This window comes from Sorex fumeus, unplaced genomic scaffold (genome assembly GCF_029834395.1).
Source record: "Sorex fumeus unplaced genomic scaffold, SorFum_2.1 ptg000013l, whole genome shotgun sequence".
Classification (NCBI taxonomy): Eukaryota; Metazoa; Chordata; class Mammalia; order Eulipotyphla; family Soricidae; genus Sorex; species Sorex fumeus.
Genome location: NW_026606070.1, coordinates 14,326,270 through 14,348,175, shown reverse-complemented (window position 1 = coordinate 14,348,175; position 21,906 = coordinate 14,326,270). Strand labels below are relative to the sequence as shown.

Below are 21,906 nucleotides of genomic sequence, written 5' to 3'. Positions count from 1 at the left end.
TAGATGCGGGCGACACATGTGCTCGGGCACCTCATGTGCTCGGCCACGTGGGCACAAGCAGCACATGGGCTCAGGCAGCATATGCGCACCCCTACAATTATTTTTAAGTGTTTTCTTTTCTCCAAATTACAACTCATCCCAAGTATGGTGTACTTTGATAAATTTTTCTCCCCTGTAAATAAAACTGTATTGCATTTATTTCATGGGCTTACCTGTCCATATAAAATCTGAAGATTTTTTTGATTTTCATAAAAAGTATTATAATTCTTCAATAAAGAATCAAGCTGGTCCCTAAAAAAAGAGAGAGAAAAGAAAGAAAATATTGCATTCTGTTATAACCAAATCAGTTTTAGGCTCTTAAACAGTAATAAGACAAAAACAAAAACTAACCCAGTAGTATTGTTTTCAATTTATAGCACTGCACTGTCCTTCCGTTCATCAATTTGCTCGAGCAGGCCCAGTAACGTCTCCATCGTGAGACTTGTTACTGTGTTTTGCATATTGAATATGTAAATTCACGGGGAGCTTGCCAGGCTTTGCTGTGCAGGCGAGAGACTCTCTGTAGCTTGCTGGGCTCTCCGAGAGGGGAGGAGGAATTGAACTCGGGTCAGCCCGGTCGGCAGCATGTAAGGCAAATGTCCTACCCACTGTGCTATCGCTCCAGCCCTTTCAATTTATAAAGAAATGAAATGGCAGTGACTCAATACACACTGATTGTACTGCCTAAAAGTCATCTGTTGAAGTCAAACAAAAGAATATGACTGAATGAACTTACCCATGGAACCCCAGGCAACCTGAGGCTTCTCAGGCGACTCACCTGAGAACACATATTCCCAGAAACTGTTCCAAACATACAGCTTTCCGTGGGGGTCTGGGTGTGTTGGGTTGTTCATGTGACAAAATAGTTAAAGCAGCTATAAAACATTTTTGTTCTGGGATGCCACCTGGCAGTACTTGGGGGCTATTCCTGACTTAGAACTGAAGGTCATGTACTCTCTCTCTCTCTGTCTCTCTGTCTCTCTGTCTCTCTGTCTCTCTCTCTACTTTTTGAGGCAGTGGGAGGGTGGGAAAAGGGAGGTATACTGGGGATATTGGTGGTGGGGAATGTGCACTGATGGAGGAATCGGTGTTTGATCATTGTGTGATTGTAACTCAAACATGAAAGCTTATAACTGTATCTCATAGTGATTCAAAAAAAAGGGAAAGAAAAGTAAAGTAAAGAAAAGAAAAGAAAAGGAGGTCACTCTTGGTGCTCATTTGCCAGCAACTGAACTTGGGACACCTCATGTAGGAACATGCTTTAGCCCTTTTGAGCAAGCTCCCTGGTTCCAGCATCTACTTTGAGATTTATCGGCAAGATGCAAAAACTTGCTTTTCTTGAAGTCAACATGATTATGTTCGTTAAATAAGTTTCCTTGTATTTTAAAACTGCTACCTAATGCTGGAGAGATAACTCAGAAGGCTGGAGTGCATGTCTTGCACACAGGGGGACTGGGTTTGGTCCTTGGAACTCTGTGATACCCCAATCATGCCAGCAATTATCCCCCTACATTGAGAGTAGACCAGGAGTGACTCCAAAGCCACAAACAAGCAAATAAATAAAGCTACCTACTAATCTAGAACTAGTAAGTAGTTTCTGTTTTTTTTATTCTTCTTCACCTGGGGACCAGCTTCAGATTATACCTGGAAGACTATTATTTGCACCCAAACATCAGTGTTGAGGATTATTTCCTACAAATCAGAGTACTGGTGAAGAGCACCGGCGTGTTTGTAGTTCTCATTATTAAATGAAAGGACAGCAGACACAGTTTTGTTTCCACTGGGATAAAACTTCTGATGTGCTGAGTTTAAGAGTTGTCAGTAAAGCAAATGACTTTTTACATAATCTATTCCCTCAGCTTGTGCCTCTGATGAAACATTTTGATAAGGTATAGTACAAGTATCCTCCAAAGTGTTTAACTTGGGACCATGTCTAATTACAAAGATCACTCTCTGGGAAGAAATTGCTTGAAAAATGCTTTTGGACCTGAATTTTACTAACCTTCCTTCATGGAAACAAGTCTTCAAGTGATCCAGGGAGTTGAAAAGCTGTAGTCCCAAATTACCTATCTTTATAAACACTGTTTCATTGGGATACAATCACACTAATTTGTTTGCTTATTGTCTGTAGCTACTTTCTTACTATAACTGTAGAGTTAAAGTTCTGATAAAAACTACATAGTTCACAAAGTCTAAAATATTTATCTGGCCCTTTCCAGATAAAGTTAATTGACCTATAAACCACATATCACATAAAATAACTGAATACCATAGAGGTAGTCCATTATGTTTTTTTTCTCACTATAGGCAGAATCTTTCTACTGGGTGAGAGCTTCAAGAAACAGATGGTATTTTGAAGGGAAAGATTAAGCAAGAATTTATCAGGCAAAGAAAACATTAACAAGGACATTTATCCATTTCCTTAATTTTGATGGAAGAAACTGAGTTGGGATTCTAAGGACATACACGTTAAGTGAGTGACCAGAACAATAATGAAGAAGCAGTGAGAGCCTTGAAAATCTTCCTAAGAAGCTCAGAATTCACCTGGTGGGCAATGGCTTGTGAGTATCAGAATACAGGCAAGAAAGAGACAAAATTCTGAACTTTTGGAAAACAGATTTCAGGATAAGACAAGATTGAATCAGGAAGAACATGGGATAATTGCAATAGTACTGGGGTGGAGGTGTAGGAACTGGAGAATGTTTTGTGGAGTAGGGATCAAATGTTAGATATAGAAGATCTAAAGCCTATATGAGACATAACACAAGCATATAAATTATACGGTTTAGGAAATATAGAAATTACTAAAGTGTTCTGGGTAGATGTTAGTCAAGAAAGGGGACACTGGAGGCTGGAATGATAGTTCAGCAAGTAAGATGCTTGCCTTGCATGCAGCCAACCGGGAGTTGATCTCCAGTATCACGTATGTTCCCCCTTACCCACCAACCTGCCAAGAGTTATTTATCTCTGTGTTCAGAGGCAGGAATAAACCCTGACTTCTGGGTGTACCTTTCCCATCCCAAAAAGAAAAGGGGCACCAATTTGGTACACGCTGTGACTTGTCTACAGTAATTATAATAGACTCTAGGGTTTATTTAAATGTTGCAAATAGACATCACTTCCTATTCCCACCCACCCCCATCAAAAATAAAAAATCTGTTCATCTTTTCCTCTAAGAGCACAAGGGTATCTCCACCCATTCCAATAATTTTTCTTAGCATAACTGTTAATTTCCCCAAGAAATTATAAAATAAACGCTTAAAATGGATTCCACATCCAATCTTCTCAGTTTACAAATCTGTGATGCTTGGAAGTCCAAGTAGAGATATACCCAGTAGTAGACACAAGATTCAAAGAACCTAAACACTCTCTAGGTGGCACCTATGAAGCATATTTTTCTAAAACTTTTAAAAAATGAATGTGAAATACAAAATCATAATGTACAACAAAGTTTTTTAAAAATTATCAAAGTGTATTGCAGGGCTAGTATTTACAAAACTAAGGAATGAAAAACTAGACATAAAAACTGAAGTATTAATATAGGACGCCTACATTCATAAGTTTCCTGGGACAAAACTAGCACTTGGCACTGGCAGTGCAGTGAGAGGCTATTGGTCACAGCTGCTGCACACCCAGAATTAGTCACTGCAGCTCCTACAAGAGTAGTAAGCAGTGAACGACTTAACATGCAGGTGGCCAGTGTGGAGAAGGATGCAGAGGAGAGCTCCGGGTTCCTGTTTCTTTAAGTCTTACGTTTAATGAGCCAGTCTGGATCTTGAGCTAACTGCAAAATGTTCAGGTGTACTTTGTACTCTGTGGCCTGACTTTCAGCTGCTCAACAGATGGGAATTGCCCACACTCTGATGAATGAATAATGAACTTGTAAGAAATGAGTCCTTCAATCTTATATTATTTAGTGTCTGGGAGCCATTGAAAACATTTTTAAAAAAGCATGCGGGCATACCCAGTGATGCCGGCAGCATGGAGGTAGGAAATGCAGGAGTGTGTGTGTGTGTGTGTGTGTGTGTGTGTGTGTGTGTGTGTTGGGGCGTGGGTCAGAAAGTGGTATGTAGAGTGTGAGACAAGAAGTGAGGACCTGGATCAGTTCTCTGGATCTAGCAATGCTTAAGCTTGGGTGCTAACAGGGCCTTGGAGGTTCATGTGGTACCAGAAATAGAATTGGGGGCCTTGCAGATGTTGATTATGTACTTCGTCCCTTTAAGCCATATCCCTGTCCCCTGAAAGAAACCATTTTTGCCCTCTAATTTTATAAAACTACAATATATATGGATATTGACTAGCATACTAGGTGGAAGCTAGTGATATGATATGATATGATATCAAGTGATATGCTGCATCTATAGTAGAATGGATATCAAATATTAGTTGTACATAAAAGCTCTCTCTCTTGTTTATGTTTTTTATATTTGCAATGCCGGGAATTCAACCCAGGTCTCATGCATGCAAGTATGTGCCTTACCACTGAACCATGTCTCCAACCCTCTCTTTGGTTTCAGTAATTATTTACAGCATAGTTTAGTGGGTGTTCAATCCCCTTCCTAGAAATTAAAAAAAAAAAAAACCTATCCTATTCTTCACTACGAAATTATGACCATTTGGCCCCACTAAAATAAATGGGAAAAATTACCATGTAAGTGAACGTAAACTTCAGATTCTTACATAACAAAATAAATTTCAGAGAAAAATACAACTCGGTGGAGCCACAAAAAGCACACTGGGGCGATAGTTTTGCTTTCTGGGCTGTGCTTCTCCTCCCAGACACTTGCAGGGAAATGCCCAAGGCTAGGTTAGGCAGCCACTGACGGGCATCGGGGAAATAGCATCAGATGCAAAATTCTGCCACATACAAGTCACATTTAAGAATAGAAACAGGGTGGAGGGAACATTCCCTAGAGCACCCTCAGGAGCGACCCCCAAGCACAGAGTTGGGAGTAGGTACTGCCTGGTGTGGCCCTGAACCCCCAAATCCATAAACAAACAAAAAGAACAGGAACTTAAAGAATGTTTTACCTTTCTCCAAATACAGGAAAGCCTAGGCATAAGAAACCCATGAACTAGTTCTGATATATTTACTCCTTCCTTCCTTCCGTCTTCCCATTTAAGCACTAACAACTCACTCTGTTCAGAATGTTAAATTTTAACAATAAGCTTATTAACAGTTCTGTTGTTAATAGTTGTATATGTTAAGTTAAAGAAAGAAGCTAAAAGTATCTTTTAATACAGTTAATATAAATTAAGCACTGTAGCACTGTCCTTCCATTGTTCATCAATTTGCTCAAGCGGGTACCAGTAACGTCTCCATTGTGAGACTTGTTGTTACTGTTTTTGGCATATCAAATATGCCATGGGTAACTTGCCAGGCTCTGCCGTGGGGGCGGGATACTCTTGGTAGCTTGCCGGGCTCTCCGAGAGGGATGAAGGAATCGAACCCGGGTTGGCCGCGTGCAAGGCAAATGCCCTACCTGCTGTGCTATGGCTCTGCACAATAAGCACATACAAGTTAAAGAAAATGATTGTTGGTTGGGAATGGATTTTCATTTTATAGGCTGTATTTATAGATATACTTTCTAAACATTATATAAGAAGTATGTGGTTACAGTGTGTTCATAATTTATTGCAGTGGTGGCAGTAGGAAGGAGGGGCGTCAGGTAAGCGAGTTCATTTCAGTGGCCATTTAAAACCTAGCCTACTGACAAGGTATTCAGCCAGAGATAATGAGAGAGCTGAGGTGGGAGATAGTGGAGGAGATAAAAGGAAACCTCCATAAGGCAACTGTCTCCTTACTCCTTCCCCTCTGCCCGGACAGATGGCAGACAGATGGCAGACAGATGGTAGCTCAGCAAGAGGGTCTCATGCACGTGGCTGTGGCCAGAGACCAAAGAAAGCCAAGGGGATTTGCACCCACTGGGGCACTGATCCGTGGAGGCCCAGGGCCATGTGACAGAGCAGCAAGCCTGGCAGGGAACACAGGTGACATTATTCCAGCTGCCGAGTTCGGATAAGGAATGCGAGCACCGTGGAACAGGAACAGGCCATGATGCATAGGGCGCCCAGAGACAGGACTAGGCTATTGTCTGGATGGAGTAGTGGGGAACAGGAGTCATGATGCTGTACACTGGGAAAAGGAGAGGCCTGGGCGTTTGGGAGGACTCAGCCTCACTAAATTAAACACTAGAATAAACCTTAACTTCTTCAGCATCTGAGTGTTGTAGGCAAATCTTTCATACTCAAGAATTTAAGAGCTCAGGAATAAATCCACTTTTGCACTAACCATTTTGTTCCCATAGAAGCACAAAATAGGGGTCTGAGAGATGGTGCCGGGATTATGACATTTGCCTTGCTTGTAGTTGACCCCCGGTGGCATCCCCAGCACCATGTGGTCCCCTGAGCACTGCCATGAAAGGATCCCTGAGAGCAAAGCTGCGAGGAGCCCCGGTTACTGCCAGGGGCCAGATGTGCCCCCAGACCCCCCACAAGCATAACATAAACACCTATGTGTCTGTGGGAAGACAGAACTAGGAAGTATGAAGACAACACAGAAATATAAGCAAATTTTATCATATGACTTTGCCAAGACAAACCACCATTTTATGTTACTGGCGAGTGCCAGCAGCAGCAGCAGAATTCACTTAATTCACTTTATCCCTTGTTACTCTCAACTTGATTTCTGGAATTAAATTTGATGATTTCTTCAACCCCTCTTTCATTTGCAGACACAGCTCCATGTCTTTTTGCCTTTGGCCTCTTCTCTAGAGCAAGCGATGAGAGAAGCATGCTGAAAGTAGACTATAGACCAAACATGATTGCCACTCATTGCCTCTTTTGCAAACCACAACACCCAAAAGGAGAGAGAGAGAACAAAACGGAATGCCCTGCCACAGAAGCAGGGTGAGATGGGGGGGGGGGGGGTTGTGTGGGAGGGATACTGGGATCTATGGTGGTGGGAAATGGGCACTGGTGGAGAGATGGGTATTTGGTTATTGTAGAATTTAAACCCAAGCACAAAATTTGTAAGTCTACAACTGTACCTCATGGTGTCTCACTAATAAAAATTAAAAAAAAAAAAAGAATGCCTTTCAACCTGTGCAGAAAGATCTTCCTCAACTTGCAAAATGGGCTGTTTACATTTTCATTAGGAATGACAGGATTAAAGTTCCACTGCTTGAAAACTGAGAAGTTGGGAAGAGAAGAGGACCATCTTTAGTGAAGTAATACTGTATTTAGTAAAAAACTAAATGATTCGGGAGTTCTAAATCTGTGTCTCCTGCCTTTCTTTGGCGTGGCTGCTAACTTTTCTAGCAACTTCACGATAGCATTGATGGTCTTTGGGATGGTAGCACCTTTGCTCTGTTCTTCCCCACAGTTCTTCCTGAGACCAACTCCCTCTTTAGGATTGACAACTAATGAGAAAAAGGATCTGAGAGTTCATAGTAATAGAAACAGGTTTGCATAAAGCCAACACATAACCAATTTCCATCCGCTTTGATCCTTCGGTAGCATGGTAGCATTCAAATTTGGGGGCCATTTATCTTAGTAGGATTACTCCATTAAAAATAAAAGTCCAGAAACCATTCCTGGATAGAAGTGCCGGTTTTCTTGCGGGTCTTAAATATTAGGTCTCAGTGAAAGCAAATGGATTCAGGATTAAAAGATAATTTCGCAGTAATGAAAAGAGAGTAGAAGTGAGGGCTAGTCAGGAATACGAAACAACAACAACAAAACACTTGAAATGTTTCCTTAATTATGAAAATTCTGCCATTTAGGAGATGGGCTTTATTGATTCAGACCAATAGCATCAGATGTTAATAAGAGAGGGAAGAGGGTTGATTTGTATTTTTTTTTTTAGAATAAAAGTGTTTATAAAAAAAGCTGGGATAGGTGTTAGATCTAATATCTGATTTGAAAGAGGATTACTTTATAAGGGTAAATGTCAGTATTTTTTATTTAAACACACCAACTAATTTAAACACACTAACATATTTTGTAATAAACTCAGATGAAGAAAGTTATTCATAACCTATTATTACAACTTTGTTTGCAAAGAGCAGTTTCCACATCTGCCTTGTTATCACATGCAGCTGAATTCTGCCACAAGCCTAGCTTGTGGATATGGAAGAAAGAAATCTAAACTTTACCTTCTCCCTTTTATTACAGAATTGCATAGGAATATGCTCATTGGTCACCCTAATACTATTTGAAAGTCAGGACTCCTGGTTATTTTTCTATTCTAATACAAAATGAGCATTGGAAACCAGATCCACTATGAAATAAAATCATTTGTTGTTATTGTAACCAATTGTTTTGGAGAGAACAAGGAAACATTTAGCACCCAAGAAAGTACTGTTTGAGAGTTACAGAAAAATTGTGTGCTTCTGTAATTGTGGAAACACAACACACTGAGGTCAACACACAGGTAGTTCTGAAACTGGAGCTAGCAGTAAGCTTGGCTGCAGGATTTATTACAACATAAATTGGAAGTGGCACCCCTGAAGTTCCTTATTCAGAAAATCTGGGAGGGATCCTTGAAGTTCGCATTTCTCGGGTTATTCTGAGAGCAGACTGCTAGTTTAGAAAGCACACACTTTAATATATGTAACTATAAATGACAGGATGCTGAGAATCAAGGTGCTGTTACTCTTAAGGGAAGTGATGTCTTCTACTGGCAGATTGCAGTCTGACATAAGTGGCCATTCCAATTAGAATGGAAGAAATGTATGGGGCTGGGGCACTTGTACAGTGGGTAATGCACTTGCCTTGCATGCAACTGACCCAAATTCAATTGCTAGTATCCCATATGGTCCCCTGAGCCAGCCAGGAGTAAGCCCTGAGCACCACCAGGGATGGTCCCCAAACCAAAAAAATAAATAAAATAAGTAAAATGGAAAGAAAGAAAGAAAGAAAGAAAGAAAGAAAGAAAGAAAGCAAGCAAGCAAGCAAGCAATGCATATAGTTGGCCTGCCAACATGTCTGTTTCTTCTGTAGATGCAGAGGTAATACGATTTCATCAGACATTTCTTGAGAGGCACTTTTTTTCTATTATTGCCTTAATGAGTTACTACAGACTTACTAGGTCTTGTCATCACAAATTATCTAACATTTCTATATGTCATAAGGTGGGTCTCGTTGGCTATAATCTAAGAGTTGGAGGGCTGTATTTTTTAGTAAGGTACTAGAAGAGGGGGAAAGGAGTGGTTCTAGATGGCCTTAGAAACTGATAACATTGGGTGAACCTTAGGAACTCTAATGGCTCCAGAGGCCTTCGAAATTGATTACAGTTGGCCTTAGGAACTTCATAATGGAGGGGATTTGGAGTAGAAAATTTTAGAGGGTACAAATAGGATATCGTGATGGACATTGTAGAGGAAAATTCTGGATGCTGAGGGAGAATGGATTGCACGAACAGTCTAACTCAGTGGAAATTGCAGTAGTCCAGGCAAGATGCTAGATTGTAGCCCCTGGGGAAAGATGTTAAGTGACTGGGTTTGGAAGGTGCAGCTAATCACACTTGCCAGAGACAGAGATGAGGGAAGGGAGCTATTAGGTCCTTGTCAGCTCATACTGGGGTCTTGTTCCTCATACTTCCAGGACTTCAGATTTGTTTTCTGGTTTTCCTAGCGTAAGCCTTACAGGTGTTTTGGTTTTTTTCCAGTTGAAAAGTAAACACAGGTGTGCTCCACAGTACCAGTCATCAGTGGAGCAGATGGAGATTGTCAAAGAATGCCCTTAGTGTAGGAAGAGCTGGGGACTTGAGCAAGTGTGGGGTAAGGACTGCCTGGACTTCACAGTTTGAGAACAAAGAGAGCCTTTGATCCCTTAGAACATCAGTCAATGCTATATAGAAGTCTTCAACAGCTTTAGAGATAAGCCTTTTGGAGCCTTGAGACTGTTACTAGCATTAATATTTGGGGAGTCATAGTGTAAGGATGAGGAGGAGTTACAGATGGACATGTAGGGTTGTCAGAATTCTGCAGTGCTGCCATGACTGTGACCACTGTTTCTCCTTCATTAAAAAAGAGAAATATTGGAGCTGGAGCGATAGCACAGCGGGTAGGGCGTTTGCCTTGCATGCGGCCGACCCGGGTTCGATTCCCAGCATCCCATATGGTCCCCTGAGCACCGCCAGGAGTAACTCCTGAGTGCAGAGCCAGGAGTAACCCCTGTGCATTATCAGGTGTGACCCAAAAAGAAAAAAAAAGAGAAATATCAAGAAACCTCCTCGTTTCTATTATAGGCATCTCTATCTACTCTCTACACTTTATTCCAACTTCTTTTTGCTAGTACAGGTAAGGTCCTGCATGACCCTTTAAAGAAATCCTTAAAAGAAATGTTTTTCTTCATGCCCTGTACCCCAGCCACATTGGGTGCTTTTCATCTGGTGGAATTGTGTGTTCCTTCTCACTATGAGGGTTTCAGGCTTACTTCCGGTCTCCGGAATGCTTTCCTGCCCATAACCTTGAACTATATTAGCCCCTTCTCATCTCAATCTCTGGGGCCTTCTGTTCAGGCTGAGTTCTTATTCTCTTATAGAACTGATTTCCTTTCCTTCAGAATACTTTCTTAAACCAGTAACAACGGCACCACCCGCCCAGATGCACTGAATCAGAGTTCCAGGATCAGAGCCCAGAAATCTTTTAATAAGCCCTCCAGGCGATGAGGAAAGCTCAAATTAGAGATTCGTGGCTTCAGACTGTAAGAGCAGGTTTTATGTCTGTTGCTCAAAATTTTATACCTCAGCATCTTGTGCTGGTAATCAGTGATTCATGAGAGCATACTCATAGTAATTATAACAAAAAATTGAATCCTAGTCTATTTTTATTTATTTATTTTGCTTAGCGGCTATACCTGGCTCTGTTCTCAGGAATGACAGTGCTCAGGAGACTATATGTGGTGCTAGGGTTTAGAACCAAGGTAGGCCAAATGCAATACAAGCGATATAACCCCTGTATTATCTCTCTGGTCTCCAAACTTTCTTCCATCTCTTCCTTCCTTCCTTCCTTCCTTCCTTCCTTCCTTCCTTCCTTCCTTCCTTCCTTCCTCCCTCCCTCCCTCCCTCCCTCCCTTCTTCCATTCCTCCCTTCCTTCCTTCCTCCCTTCCTTCCTTCCTCCCTTCCTCCCTTTATTCTTGGTTTGGACCACATCTAGCAGTGCTCAGAGCTTACTCTTGACTCTTTTGCTCAGGAATCACTCCCGGTGATGCTCAGGAGACCATGGATGGTGCTAGAGATTGAACCAAGGTTGACCACATGCAAGGCAAGCACCATACACTGTACTATCTCTTTGGCTCCCTGACTTACTTTTAGAGGAGAAAATAATTTTACACTGGTGTGTTTAATATAACCAGAAATTCAAGTAAACCCCATAAGTGCAATCTATCATTTAGTCTTCAAACTTTGAGTTCACCAGACTTTCTTCAATTAATTTAATCTTTTAAAAATGTTTTAGTTACCAGGGATCAGGGAGGCAGTAATAGGGAGTTAGTGTATTTTATTTTGTGTTGAGATGGCAGGGATCGGGCCCAATGCCTCATTCATACAGATGTGCACTTTACCACTGAGTTCCAACCTTGGCCTCTCTCAAACTTTCATTGGAGCGTTTTCATGTATTTGATACTTATTGCTTAAAACTGAAATGATTAAACTTATAAGAAATAGACAAAAGTAGACAAACTTATTAGGAGTAACTCATTATATGGCTCTTGATATGTCAATATATGCTTATAGAAGCTATAATACAAGAAAATTTAATAAATTATATTTTTCACAACTCTGGGGCTTTTTGTGACATGGAAACATATGATATATCCTATTTCTCTTCATAAAAATTTATTTTTTGCCAGGTCATCACATATGAATAATAAGGATTTAAAAGTAAGTAACAAAGAATCCACATGTAGAAAATATTTCTTGTTTTTTAAAGACATTGAGAAATTGGTCCAAACTGCTGCTTAAAAAATTCTGCCTCTTTGCATAGGGTGGAGGGTTTTAGGTACTTTGGAGCTGGTGGGGTGTGCTAATTTTTCATATCAAATTAACAAAAATGTTAATACTTGCCAGGTCACCCAATTATACTAGTGACCATGTCCTCTAAATTCATTAGAAAATTAATTTCAAAATTGAAATAAAAATAAAAGTTCTAATTTCTAAGTAATCATGTCAAAGGAGACACGTTATGTTTAATTAAGATTAAAGTTCATCAGAAATTAGTGCCCTCTTCTCCCTATAGACCTGCCATGCTGGGACTCCCTGGGAAACGCAGTGTTTGTTCCACTCATCAAGAGAAGACCCCAGTCCGGGAACTCAGGCCAATGGTGTCCAGCTAGCTTTGCAGGCAGGCGTAGAGGAGCAGTCTCTGGAATACTGGATCTTTGTGGCTGCCTCCTTTATTTAAGCAAAAAGTACCAAGGACCATTATTCCTTGGTAAAAGGAATAATGCATATTGGGTGAATAGTTTGGGCTGGAGTAGCACAGCGGGTAGTATGTTTGCCTTGCACGTGGCTGACCCGGCTTCAATTCCTCTGTACCTCTTGAAGAGCTCTGCAAGCTGAGAGTATCCAGCCTGCACGGCAGAGCCCGGCAAGCTCCCCTTGGTGTATTCGATATGCCCAAAACAGTAACAAGTCTCACAATGGAGTCATTACTAGTGCCCGCTCGAGCAAATCGATGAACAACGGGACGACAGTGCTACAGTGCTACAACTATCTGAGAGTGGCATATCTTTGTTATTCAAATTTATAAAATGTACTTATTAATCATCCCTGCATAGGAAGAAAATTATTTAAACAACAAATGCACAAGTGATTAACATGGATCAATTAAGGTCTCACTGTGATTTGGGGGTGATTTTATGGAAAAATAAATTAAGAAAGAAAAGCGATAAAGTATTAAAAGGAAACAAAAATGATTTACAATCACTAGTGTGTGAAATAAATGGTCATTTCAGTGACAATTCTTGATTTTTCTTATACTGAGTACACAAACAAACAAAAATAAGGCAATGTGAGGTCAGGGAGTTACATAAAATCAACCTGAATCAGTTGAGAATAGAACCAGCAGGTGAAGAAACCTGTTCTAGAGAACATTGAGGGTTTGAGGATGGGAGAACTAGAGGGAAAAAGATACACTAGAGGGCCAGAGAAATAGTGCAGAAGGTAAGGTGCTTGCTCGCCTTGCATTCTGAGGACCTTGGTTTGATCCCCAGCATTGCATTTGGTCTCCAGAGCCTCACTAGAAGTGATCTCTGAGCACAGAACCAGGAGTTAGCCCTGAGCACTACCAGAAGTCCAACAGCAAAACAAACAAGAAACAGAATTGGGAGGGCATGGCATCTTCTGTGACATTTGACTTGAGTTTTTGTCAGAGGATAAGATCTTAGTTCATGGAGTTCATGAATGAGTGCAGACAGCAGATGGAACATTGCTGTGTGAGTTGGAAGTGCTCTTAAGGGTGCATCTAATGGTTTCTGGGAGAAAGGTCGTGGCTTCCTCAGGAATCCAGGAAGTCAAGAGTTGTTGTGTCACAGCTGAAGTAAATGAAGGGAAAAGAAATATCTGACTCCCGCTGAGAAGTGAGGCCCGGGAGTCATTTAGCAATGTATCAGCCTGGGCAGATGGGAATCTTCATTTCATGACCTGAAATGAGTCAAGCACTGGTAACAGGAAAATATACAAATGCATTCACACATGCTTCTCCCATGCCTGTACTATTTCTTCTCTGAACTTCCAGTCCATGTGATAAATTTATTTTCCTAGTTGGACAAACTTGTATTATACTGTTCAGAATAACATACATATATGTATAAGTATAATAACAGTATATATTATATTGTTCAGAAGACACATAAGAAAAAAGGAATGCTGTGCAGATTCAGGGTTACTATCTTTAAACACACTGCCCCCTCTTCATAATTTTCCTTAGGAGGCAGCAAATACAATCAAAATATTAGCACAAAATATTCTTAGTAAGAGGCTGGAGCGATAGCACAGCGGTAGGGCATTTGCCTTGCACGCGGCCAACCAGACCGACCCAGGTTCAATTCTTTTGCTCCTCTCCGAGGGCCTGGCAAGCTACTAAGAGTATCTCGCCTGCAAGGCAAAGCCTGGCAAGCTACCCGTGGCGTACTCAATATGCCAAACACAGTAACAAGTCTCACAATGGAGACGTTACTGGGCCCGCTCAAGCAAGACGATGAACAATGGGAGGACAGTGGCCAGTGGAATCTTAGAAAGACCCTGTTCTTCACCTTCTCTCCCTCTCAAGTAGGTTCCCATTCCTTACCATTTTACTCATCACCTCTCCAATTTTCTTTATAATATCTCTACTTTATAATCTCTCTACTTCTACAAGAAAATCTTCTGCTCTTCTTACATTCTTCTTTTTCTGGAACTTTCATCTTCTTTAATTTTTTTTTCTAACACTAACTTCTGACTGAGACCTTCCTTGGACCATTTTATATGAAATCAGAACCCTTCCTATTGTGCATAAGCAGCACACATTATTTCTTTCACTGTTTATTTATTTATTTATTATTTTTTGTGGGGGTTACTCCTGGCTCATACACTCAGGAATTACTCTTGGTGGTGTTCAGGGGACGATGCTAGGAATCAAATCCCAGTCGGCCGCATGCAACGCAAACACCCTATCCGCTGTGCTATTGCTCCAGCCCCTCTCCATTTTATTTTTAATACTTTTTTAGTTCTAGTAGTACATAAATACTTACTAATTATATATATATATATATATATATATATATATATATATATAAATTGTATCTGCCTTTCATAAGCTAACTCCATGAAGTCAAGTGTTTTGTTTGGTTCATGGCTGAATACTCAGAGTGCAAAGAGTGAGCAGTCAATACATATTTGATAGCACAAAGGTAGGGCGTTTGCCTTGCATGCAGCCAACATGGCCGACCTGAGTTCGATTCCTCCGCCCCTCTCGGAGAGCCTGGCAAGCTACTGAGAGGATCTCGCCCGCACGGCAGAGCTTGGCAAGCTACCCGTGACGTATTCGATATGCCAAACACAGTAACAACAAGTCTCATGATGGAGACGTTACTGGGCCCACTTGAGCAAATCGATGAACAACAGGAGGACCGTGACCATGACCGTGAAATATGTGAAGCCTCTATCTTTTGCTGCATGTCTTCTTCTCGCCTCTTATATTTCACACTTAGTCTCCAGTTGTGATTTTAATCCTGTTTATGGCATTTTTATTTGCTCTGCTTTCTTGTTACCCAATCCTGTATTATTTACATGTACTTCCTTCTGTCACTTACTTGGCTTTGTTTCTCTTCTTTGCATGGGTCATGTTCTGGTGCCGCAGGTATTGTTATTTTACTATTTAATCTTTCCCACCCTCAACTTCTGCTCTAGTTCAGCTAGACTTTGTCCTCATCTTTACTCTAAGAGTTTTCAAAGACTCCCTTTTTTATTCCCAAACCAAGTAAGTTGCTGGATGCTGAGCAGATAAAAATATAATCTAATGTTAATAGGAAAGTGTTCTAAAGAGCAAGGAAAGAGGGAAGGGAGAGAAAAGCTATTTTTAACCCTTAGTCTAGTTATTTGGCCATACTATTGATGACTGATTGAGTAGAATGACATTAAATGCAGGTATAGTTACTTGGTGATGAATGTCCTCTCATTGATGAAGATCCAAGAAGATTGGTGAGCCATCAGAGTAAACTTCTCCTTATAGAGATCATCTGAGGATATCCTAAAACATTGGAAAAATATTAATCATATGTTCCTGTGATACAATCATAGATTAATTTCTGACTTGAATTTATATGTATAACATATTTAGAGAAATTTTTCAAGTAGTATTTCACTTGTGGAAATATGATTTGGGTTAAGGTAGAACAAAAAAGTATTTTTAACCATGTACTTAAATTAAGTATGAAAAATTAAATTACTGAATTTACTTATATTCTACAAACCATTATATAGGTGCCATATCATTGAATCCTCAGGCACAGATGTTATTCCAGAAGGCATAGATATTATTCTCTCCAATTCAAATACTTTTAGTAAGTAGAGGAAAATTTAATTTGAAGTCAGTTCTAAATATTATCAAAGCTTCTACAATTTTCTTTTCACCAGATTTGTTCCATAATTTGGGAAAGTTTACATGAATACAATATATGAATACAATATTTCAGTTGTCACACCAGTGAGAATTGCATATATCAAAAAGACTGGAAACAATCAGTTTGGGGAAGAATGTGGAAAAGGAATATTCACAGTTAGTGGGGATGTTGTCTTGTTTAGTCTTTGTGAAAAACAGTGTGGAAGCTTCTAAAAAAAGTATGAATGGCACTCCCATTCCATGCAGCTATTTCTATTTTTCGCATCCACCCTCCCTCCACCAAACACAAAAACATTAATTAGAAAAGATATATAAACATCTGATTATAATAGTGCTTAGTACAATAGCTAGGACATGGAAATAACTCAAACTTCTAATAACAGATGAATAGATAAAAAAGTTATGGCACGCATACAAAAATGGAATAAGTAGGATGAAATCTTACAGTTCACCACAATTTGGATGGAACCATAGGATATCAAGTTAAGGGAAATTAGTCAATGGGAGAATGACACATAGCAGATGATTTCATTCATATATAGAGAGACAGATCAAGGGGGGAAAAACCAAAAGAGTTTTGAATGATGACAAATCCTTGGCCTTGGATTACAAAACTAAGATGAGCAAGTAATGATGGGAGGAAAAAGAAAGAAAGAAAGAAAAGGTTACTAGAAATAACATGAAGATCATGGTGGAGGGTTGTAGTGGAGTATAATGAGCTTAAGCATCAAAATTGCAAATGATAACATAAATTGCAACCATGTTACCTAAACTATAATTGATAATAATTATGATAATTTAAATTATTTTATGAATTGGTACATTCTAAGATATTTTTCTGTGTCTTAAAGAATTGAGGGTGAAGTGTAAAATCTGCTTCAAAATTTTCACTTGTAAGAAAAAAAGCTTAAACAGTAAATTTCAGTTTTGTTTAATTTTTTAGAATTGAGAATTTTAACTACAACTCACTTTCAGGGAGTTTATAAATGACATCATTAAAATCATTGTTTTCAAACATTTTACCACTGCAACTTGTGAGAACAACTGAAAATCTGTGATCTACACCTTTTTCTCATGAGTGTTCACATGACAGGTGTCTTTTTAAAAAAAAGTAACAATATGGTGTTTTTTTTTTCTATTTGCCTGAGGCTTCACATAAAGTTTAAAGTGTTTTCCTCTGTTTTTTACTATTTAATATATACTTTGGGAAAAACATACTTTATTTTTCACTAATATAAGTTTCCTGTTTTAACTGAAAATTATATTCTTAATAGAACTTAGGGAAAATAAATAGAAAAGGAAAGAGAATATATAATTTCATAAATCTCTATAGATATATATATTAAAGAGAACATAAATAAATATTAGAGTGAGAAAACATATGAGTTGATGTTATGTATCCCCTTTGGTAATCAATTTGAGAGAATAACAACTGTGTGACAAATAGACATAAAGAAAAAAGGCAGACAAGCAGTGAAGCAATTCTGCTAAGAAAATATCTTACAGGGCCAGAGCAACAGCACAGCGGGTAGGGCGTTTGCCTTGCACGCGGCTGACCTGAGTTCGATCCCTGGCATCCCATATGGTCCCCCAAGCACCGCCAGGAGTAATTCCTGAGTTCAGTGCCAGGAATAACCCCTGAGCATCGCTGGGTGTGACCCAAAAAGCAAAAAAGAAAAAAGAAAATATCGTACAAACTACTCTGCTCCCCCAATGCTAACGATTTGCAAATTTAAGAAAAAATCCTAAATCAAAGTTGTGCTGATAATCTATTTATATTTGATGGAAATATTAGTTATATTTTGGTAATGTCTGTACAATTATATACTAATGCATATACACATCAATAGAAATTAATGTATGTAAATAAGAATGAACATAGAGTATTCGATATGCCAGACACAGTAACAACAAAGTCTCCAATGGAGACGTTACTGGGCCCGCTCGAGCAAATATGTACAAATTTGGCATCAAACAATTAAGAGAAATCCGATTTATGAAACTTTGGTATTTTTTGGCATACATTCTAAGAACTTCTAAAGTTTTCAATTTATCACAGTTATGACACTGCCAGGTTTTAGTATTTAAGTTATCATCCTATTCCATCTTTTTCTAAATGTACAAATGTACGTGGGGGTCTTTGAAGCTTTAACTTCTTGGTCCAGGGCTTACTTTTTATTTAGAAGCATTAAAATTTAAAAGCAAAAACGTACATAAGGAATTCTGCCTGGCTGAAATAAGTTTCTGAAATCTAACTGGTTTTATATCTAATAATAACATTTCCAGAAACCTATGAACAATTTTTATATCTTGTTCAATTTTCAAGGCTTCTATAGTCCGAAGAGATATTCTGGAATCATTGAAATTCTTTTGGCAATATGGCAATATAAGATAGCTGCAGTAGATTGGGGCAATGTTTGATGGTACACAGAAATAGAAAAACGTACTCTGTACATTAAAAAACTACAAAACAAATCTGTGACAAGGAACAATAGATTAATTAGTAAGTTTTTGTAGTCATACTAGAAAGAATTTTTCCTGTATGATTCTGTGCAAGGGAACATATTTCTTCTGTTGCAGCAACTCAGCTCAAACTTGATGAACCCTGTCCCAGTCCCACAAATGCAATTTTAAGTTTCCAGGCAGCTAAAATCAAGTTTTGACTTGAAGGGTTGATTAAGTGTGACATAACATCTTGCCAGTCTCCTTCAGGCTTGAGAAACTGTGGTCATATGTAAATAATAATCTCCTTCATGTTTTCATAAAATTGGCATTAGGGTGTGACTAGGGATTTTAAGCATATTATATTCTAGTAATTTAATTTTTCAAAATTCAAATTTTTATTTGTTATTCAAGACTATAAGAAAACAGGAGATAAAAGCATAATAAAAAGAGCAGATAAAGAGAAAAAAATTTAAGCGAGTTTTTGTTTATGAAAATAGGGAAGGAAGTCAGGGAGCTAGCTGAGGGTCAAGAGTGTATCTTTCCCTGTAGTAGGAACAGAATTAAGCCCCAGTATCACATCTTTACATGGACTGGGATGGGAGTAACCCCAGTATCCCCCCAACACTGCTAGGTGTAGCCCTGGAGACTGGATTTGTTGTTGCTTTAGTGAACACAGGGTGCCAGGGATAGAATCCAGACTTTTTGCATGCAAACCATGTACCCAAGCTCATTGAGCTCTCTATATGGTACAAAATAAATTTTCTTTAACTTACTACTTTAGACTTAAGAATCGATGGAAAGTTACAAATATATATTAAATTAAAAATATGTGTTTAGTTCTAAACTAGAGAAGTTTTCTTTATACTCTTGACCTGGAAACTAGGGGGTGGGGTCGGGGTAGGGTTTGCAAAAAAAAAAAAAAAAAAAGCACAACCCCTAACACTGCTGACCAACAAAAATCATATGTGGTTATACTGGTATACTGTTAGGTGTTATGAAAAAGTCCAACATAAACTTATGATAAGAAAAAAAAAAACCTCTTCAATAAAATGGGGGATATAAGGAACATATTGCATCATAGTAAAATTCCCACAGCTAAGGTAAAAGGTAAAGGCCCTCCCGTTGATCGTCGATTTGCTCGAGCGGGCCCAGTAATGTCTCCATTGGAGACTTTGTTGTTACTGTGTCTGGCATATCGAGTACTCTCGGTAGCTTGCCGGGCTCTCCGAGAGGGGCGGAGGAATCGAACTCGGGTTGGCCATGTTGGCCGCTTGTAAGGCGAACGCCCTACCGCTGTGCTATCGCTCCAGCCCTGTGCTATCGCTCCAGCCCATAATATATTTAATATAAAATACTGAAAACTAAGTACAGGCAGAAGATAAATATTTCATTTTCACCACTATTATCCAACATAGTATTAATATTAGTGATTATAGTCGCAGGAATTAGTCAGAAAAAGACATCAAAGTAGTGACCAGCTACCAAGCCAACCTGCAAAAATCTATTGTATCACTGTTGCAAAAAAGTAACAGTGTAGAGAAAGAAGAGAAAAAATCCTTTTTGCTATCACGTAAAAAATAATAGAAGTACCAAGAAATCAACTTAACAAAGGAAGTAAAAGGTTTCTATACCAAAAACTGTCACTGTCACTGTCCTCCTGTTGTTCATCAACTAGTTGTTAAAAATAAATGGAAGAAAATACAAGGAAGAGATACATTCTATATTTATGGACTGAGAGAATTAACTTTGTTAAATGATCATCCTACCCAAACTATTATGCAGATTCAATGCAGCCTCTACAAAAAATCCAATGGTATTCTTCATAAAAATAGAACCTACTAACATTTATTTCGAACCACAAATGACCTCAAATAGTCAAGGCAATTCTACAACAAAAGTAAACCTTGGGCAGCATCACTGTCCCAATCATAACCTCTACCACAAATCTTTAGTAATCAGAACAGTGTGAGAACAGCAGGTGGGTGAAGCCCTGAGTCAGATTCCCAACATATCACACAAACACACACACACACACACACACACACACGTGCACGCTCACGAAAGAAGAAAGTGGTTCAAACTAGTGTTGAATGAAAGCAGAAAAACTACACATTGGAATAGAACTCAGAATCCAATGATAAATGTTCATATATATGTATATATATTTATGGCAAAGAAACCAAGTGAGCTAAATTGGGAAAGAAGTGTCACTTTAACAAATGGTGGTGAGAAAATTGGATAGCCACATGCAAATGGATAAAACTGGAGCACTATCTCACACCAAGCAGAAAATTTAACCAAAAATAGATACACAGTTAGAGGATATGCCCCAAACCATTACACTCATAGAAGTGAACATAGGCCAAACTCCATATCCAGTATGGCTCCAGTAATTCAACTTCACTAACAAAAATAAAACTAAAATCAACAAATGTATTTACATCAACCTAAAGAGTTTCTGTCCAGGTAAATAAGCTATAATTAAAACAAAATGGCAGTCTGCTGAATGGGAGAAAATATTCATACATGATACATCTGTCAAAGTGCTAATATCTAAGATATAAAAAGAACTAACAATAATAAACAATAATCCCCTGAAAAAGAAAAAAGGAGTAAATTTGAACAGATAATTCATCACAGAAGGAATGTATGAGCCAAAGAGATAGTACGGGGTTTAAGGTGCTTTCCTTGCACGCAGCTGACACAGTCCCATCCCTGGCATTGCATATAATTGCTTGAGCACTAAGCCAGGAGTGAGCCCTGAGCACTACAGGGGATGCCTTCCATCCCCCACCCACCTCAAAAGAAGACATACACAAGGACATAAAATCTCATTATCGTTTATTATCAGGAAATGCAAATCAAAACTGCAATGAGATATCACATTATACCTGTGTGAATGGTCTTTATTGAAAAGACCAGGAGCAAGCAGGGATCTGAAAAAAAAAAATCATTCACAGTTGGTGGGAATGTAAATTGTTTCAGATACTGTGGTAAACAGTATGAAGACTCCTCAAAGAATTGAAATTAGGACTACCATAGGATCCAGCAATTCCATTCGTAAGTATCTGATCAAGGAACAGAAAAACTAATTTGAAGATATGTGCACACCCATGCTCACTGCAGCATGTTTACAGTCGACACTATCTGGAAACAAGCCAAGTGTGTAAAAAGGGACAAATGGGCCAAACCTAATATAGGAACACAAAGATATACCACTCAACTATTAAAGATGAAAGTTTGCCCTTTGCAACAATATAGTTAAAACTGGAGTTGGTCAAGTGAAGCAAAATAGAAAAGGGCAATTAACATATG

At 39.0% G+C, this 21,906-nt stretch overlaps 1 protein-coding gene across 1 annotated transcript in view; it reads right to left on the bottom strand.

Annotated features, from left to right (window-relative positions):
* RASSF6 (Ras association domain family member 6) overlaps nt 1-21,906 on the bottom strand; it is a 140,700-nt gene that overhangs the window by 23,689 nt on the left and 95,105 nt on the right. Inside the window, exons 2-3 of the mRNA XM_056111165.1 lie at nt 15,682-15,774; nt 213-291 (exon numbers count right to left, since the gene is read on the bottom strand). Of these exons, the coding sequence (XP_055967140.1) occupies nt 213-291; nt 15,682-15,774 (172 nt within the window). The remainder of the gene's footprint in view (nt 1-212; nt 292-15,681; nt 15,775-21,906) is intronic.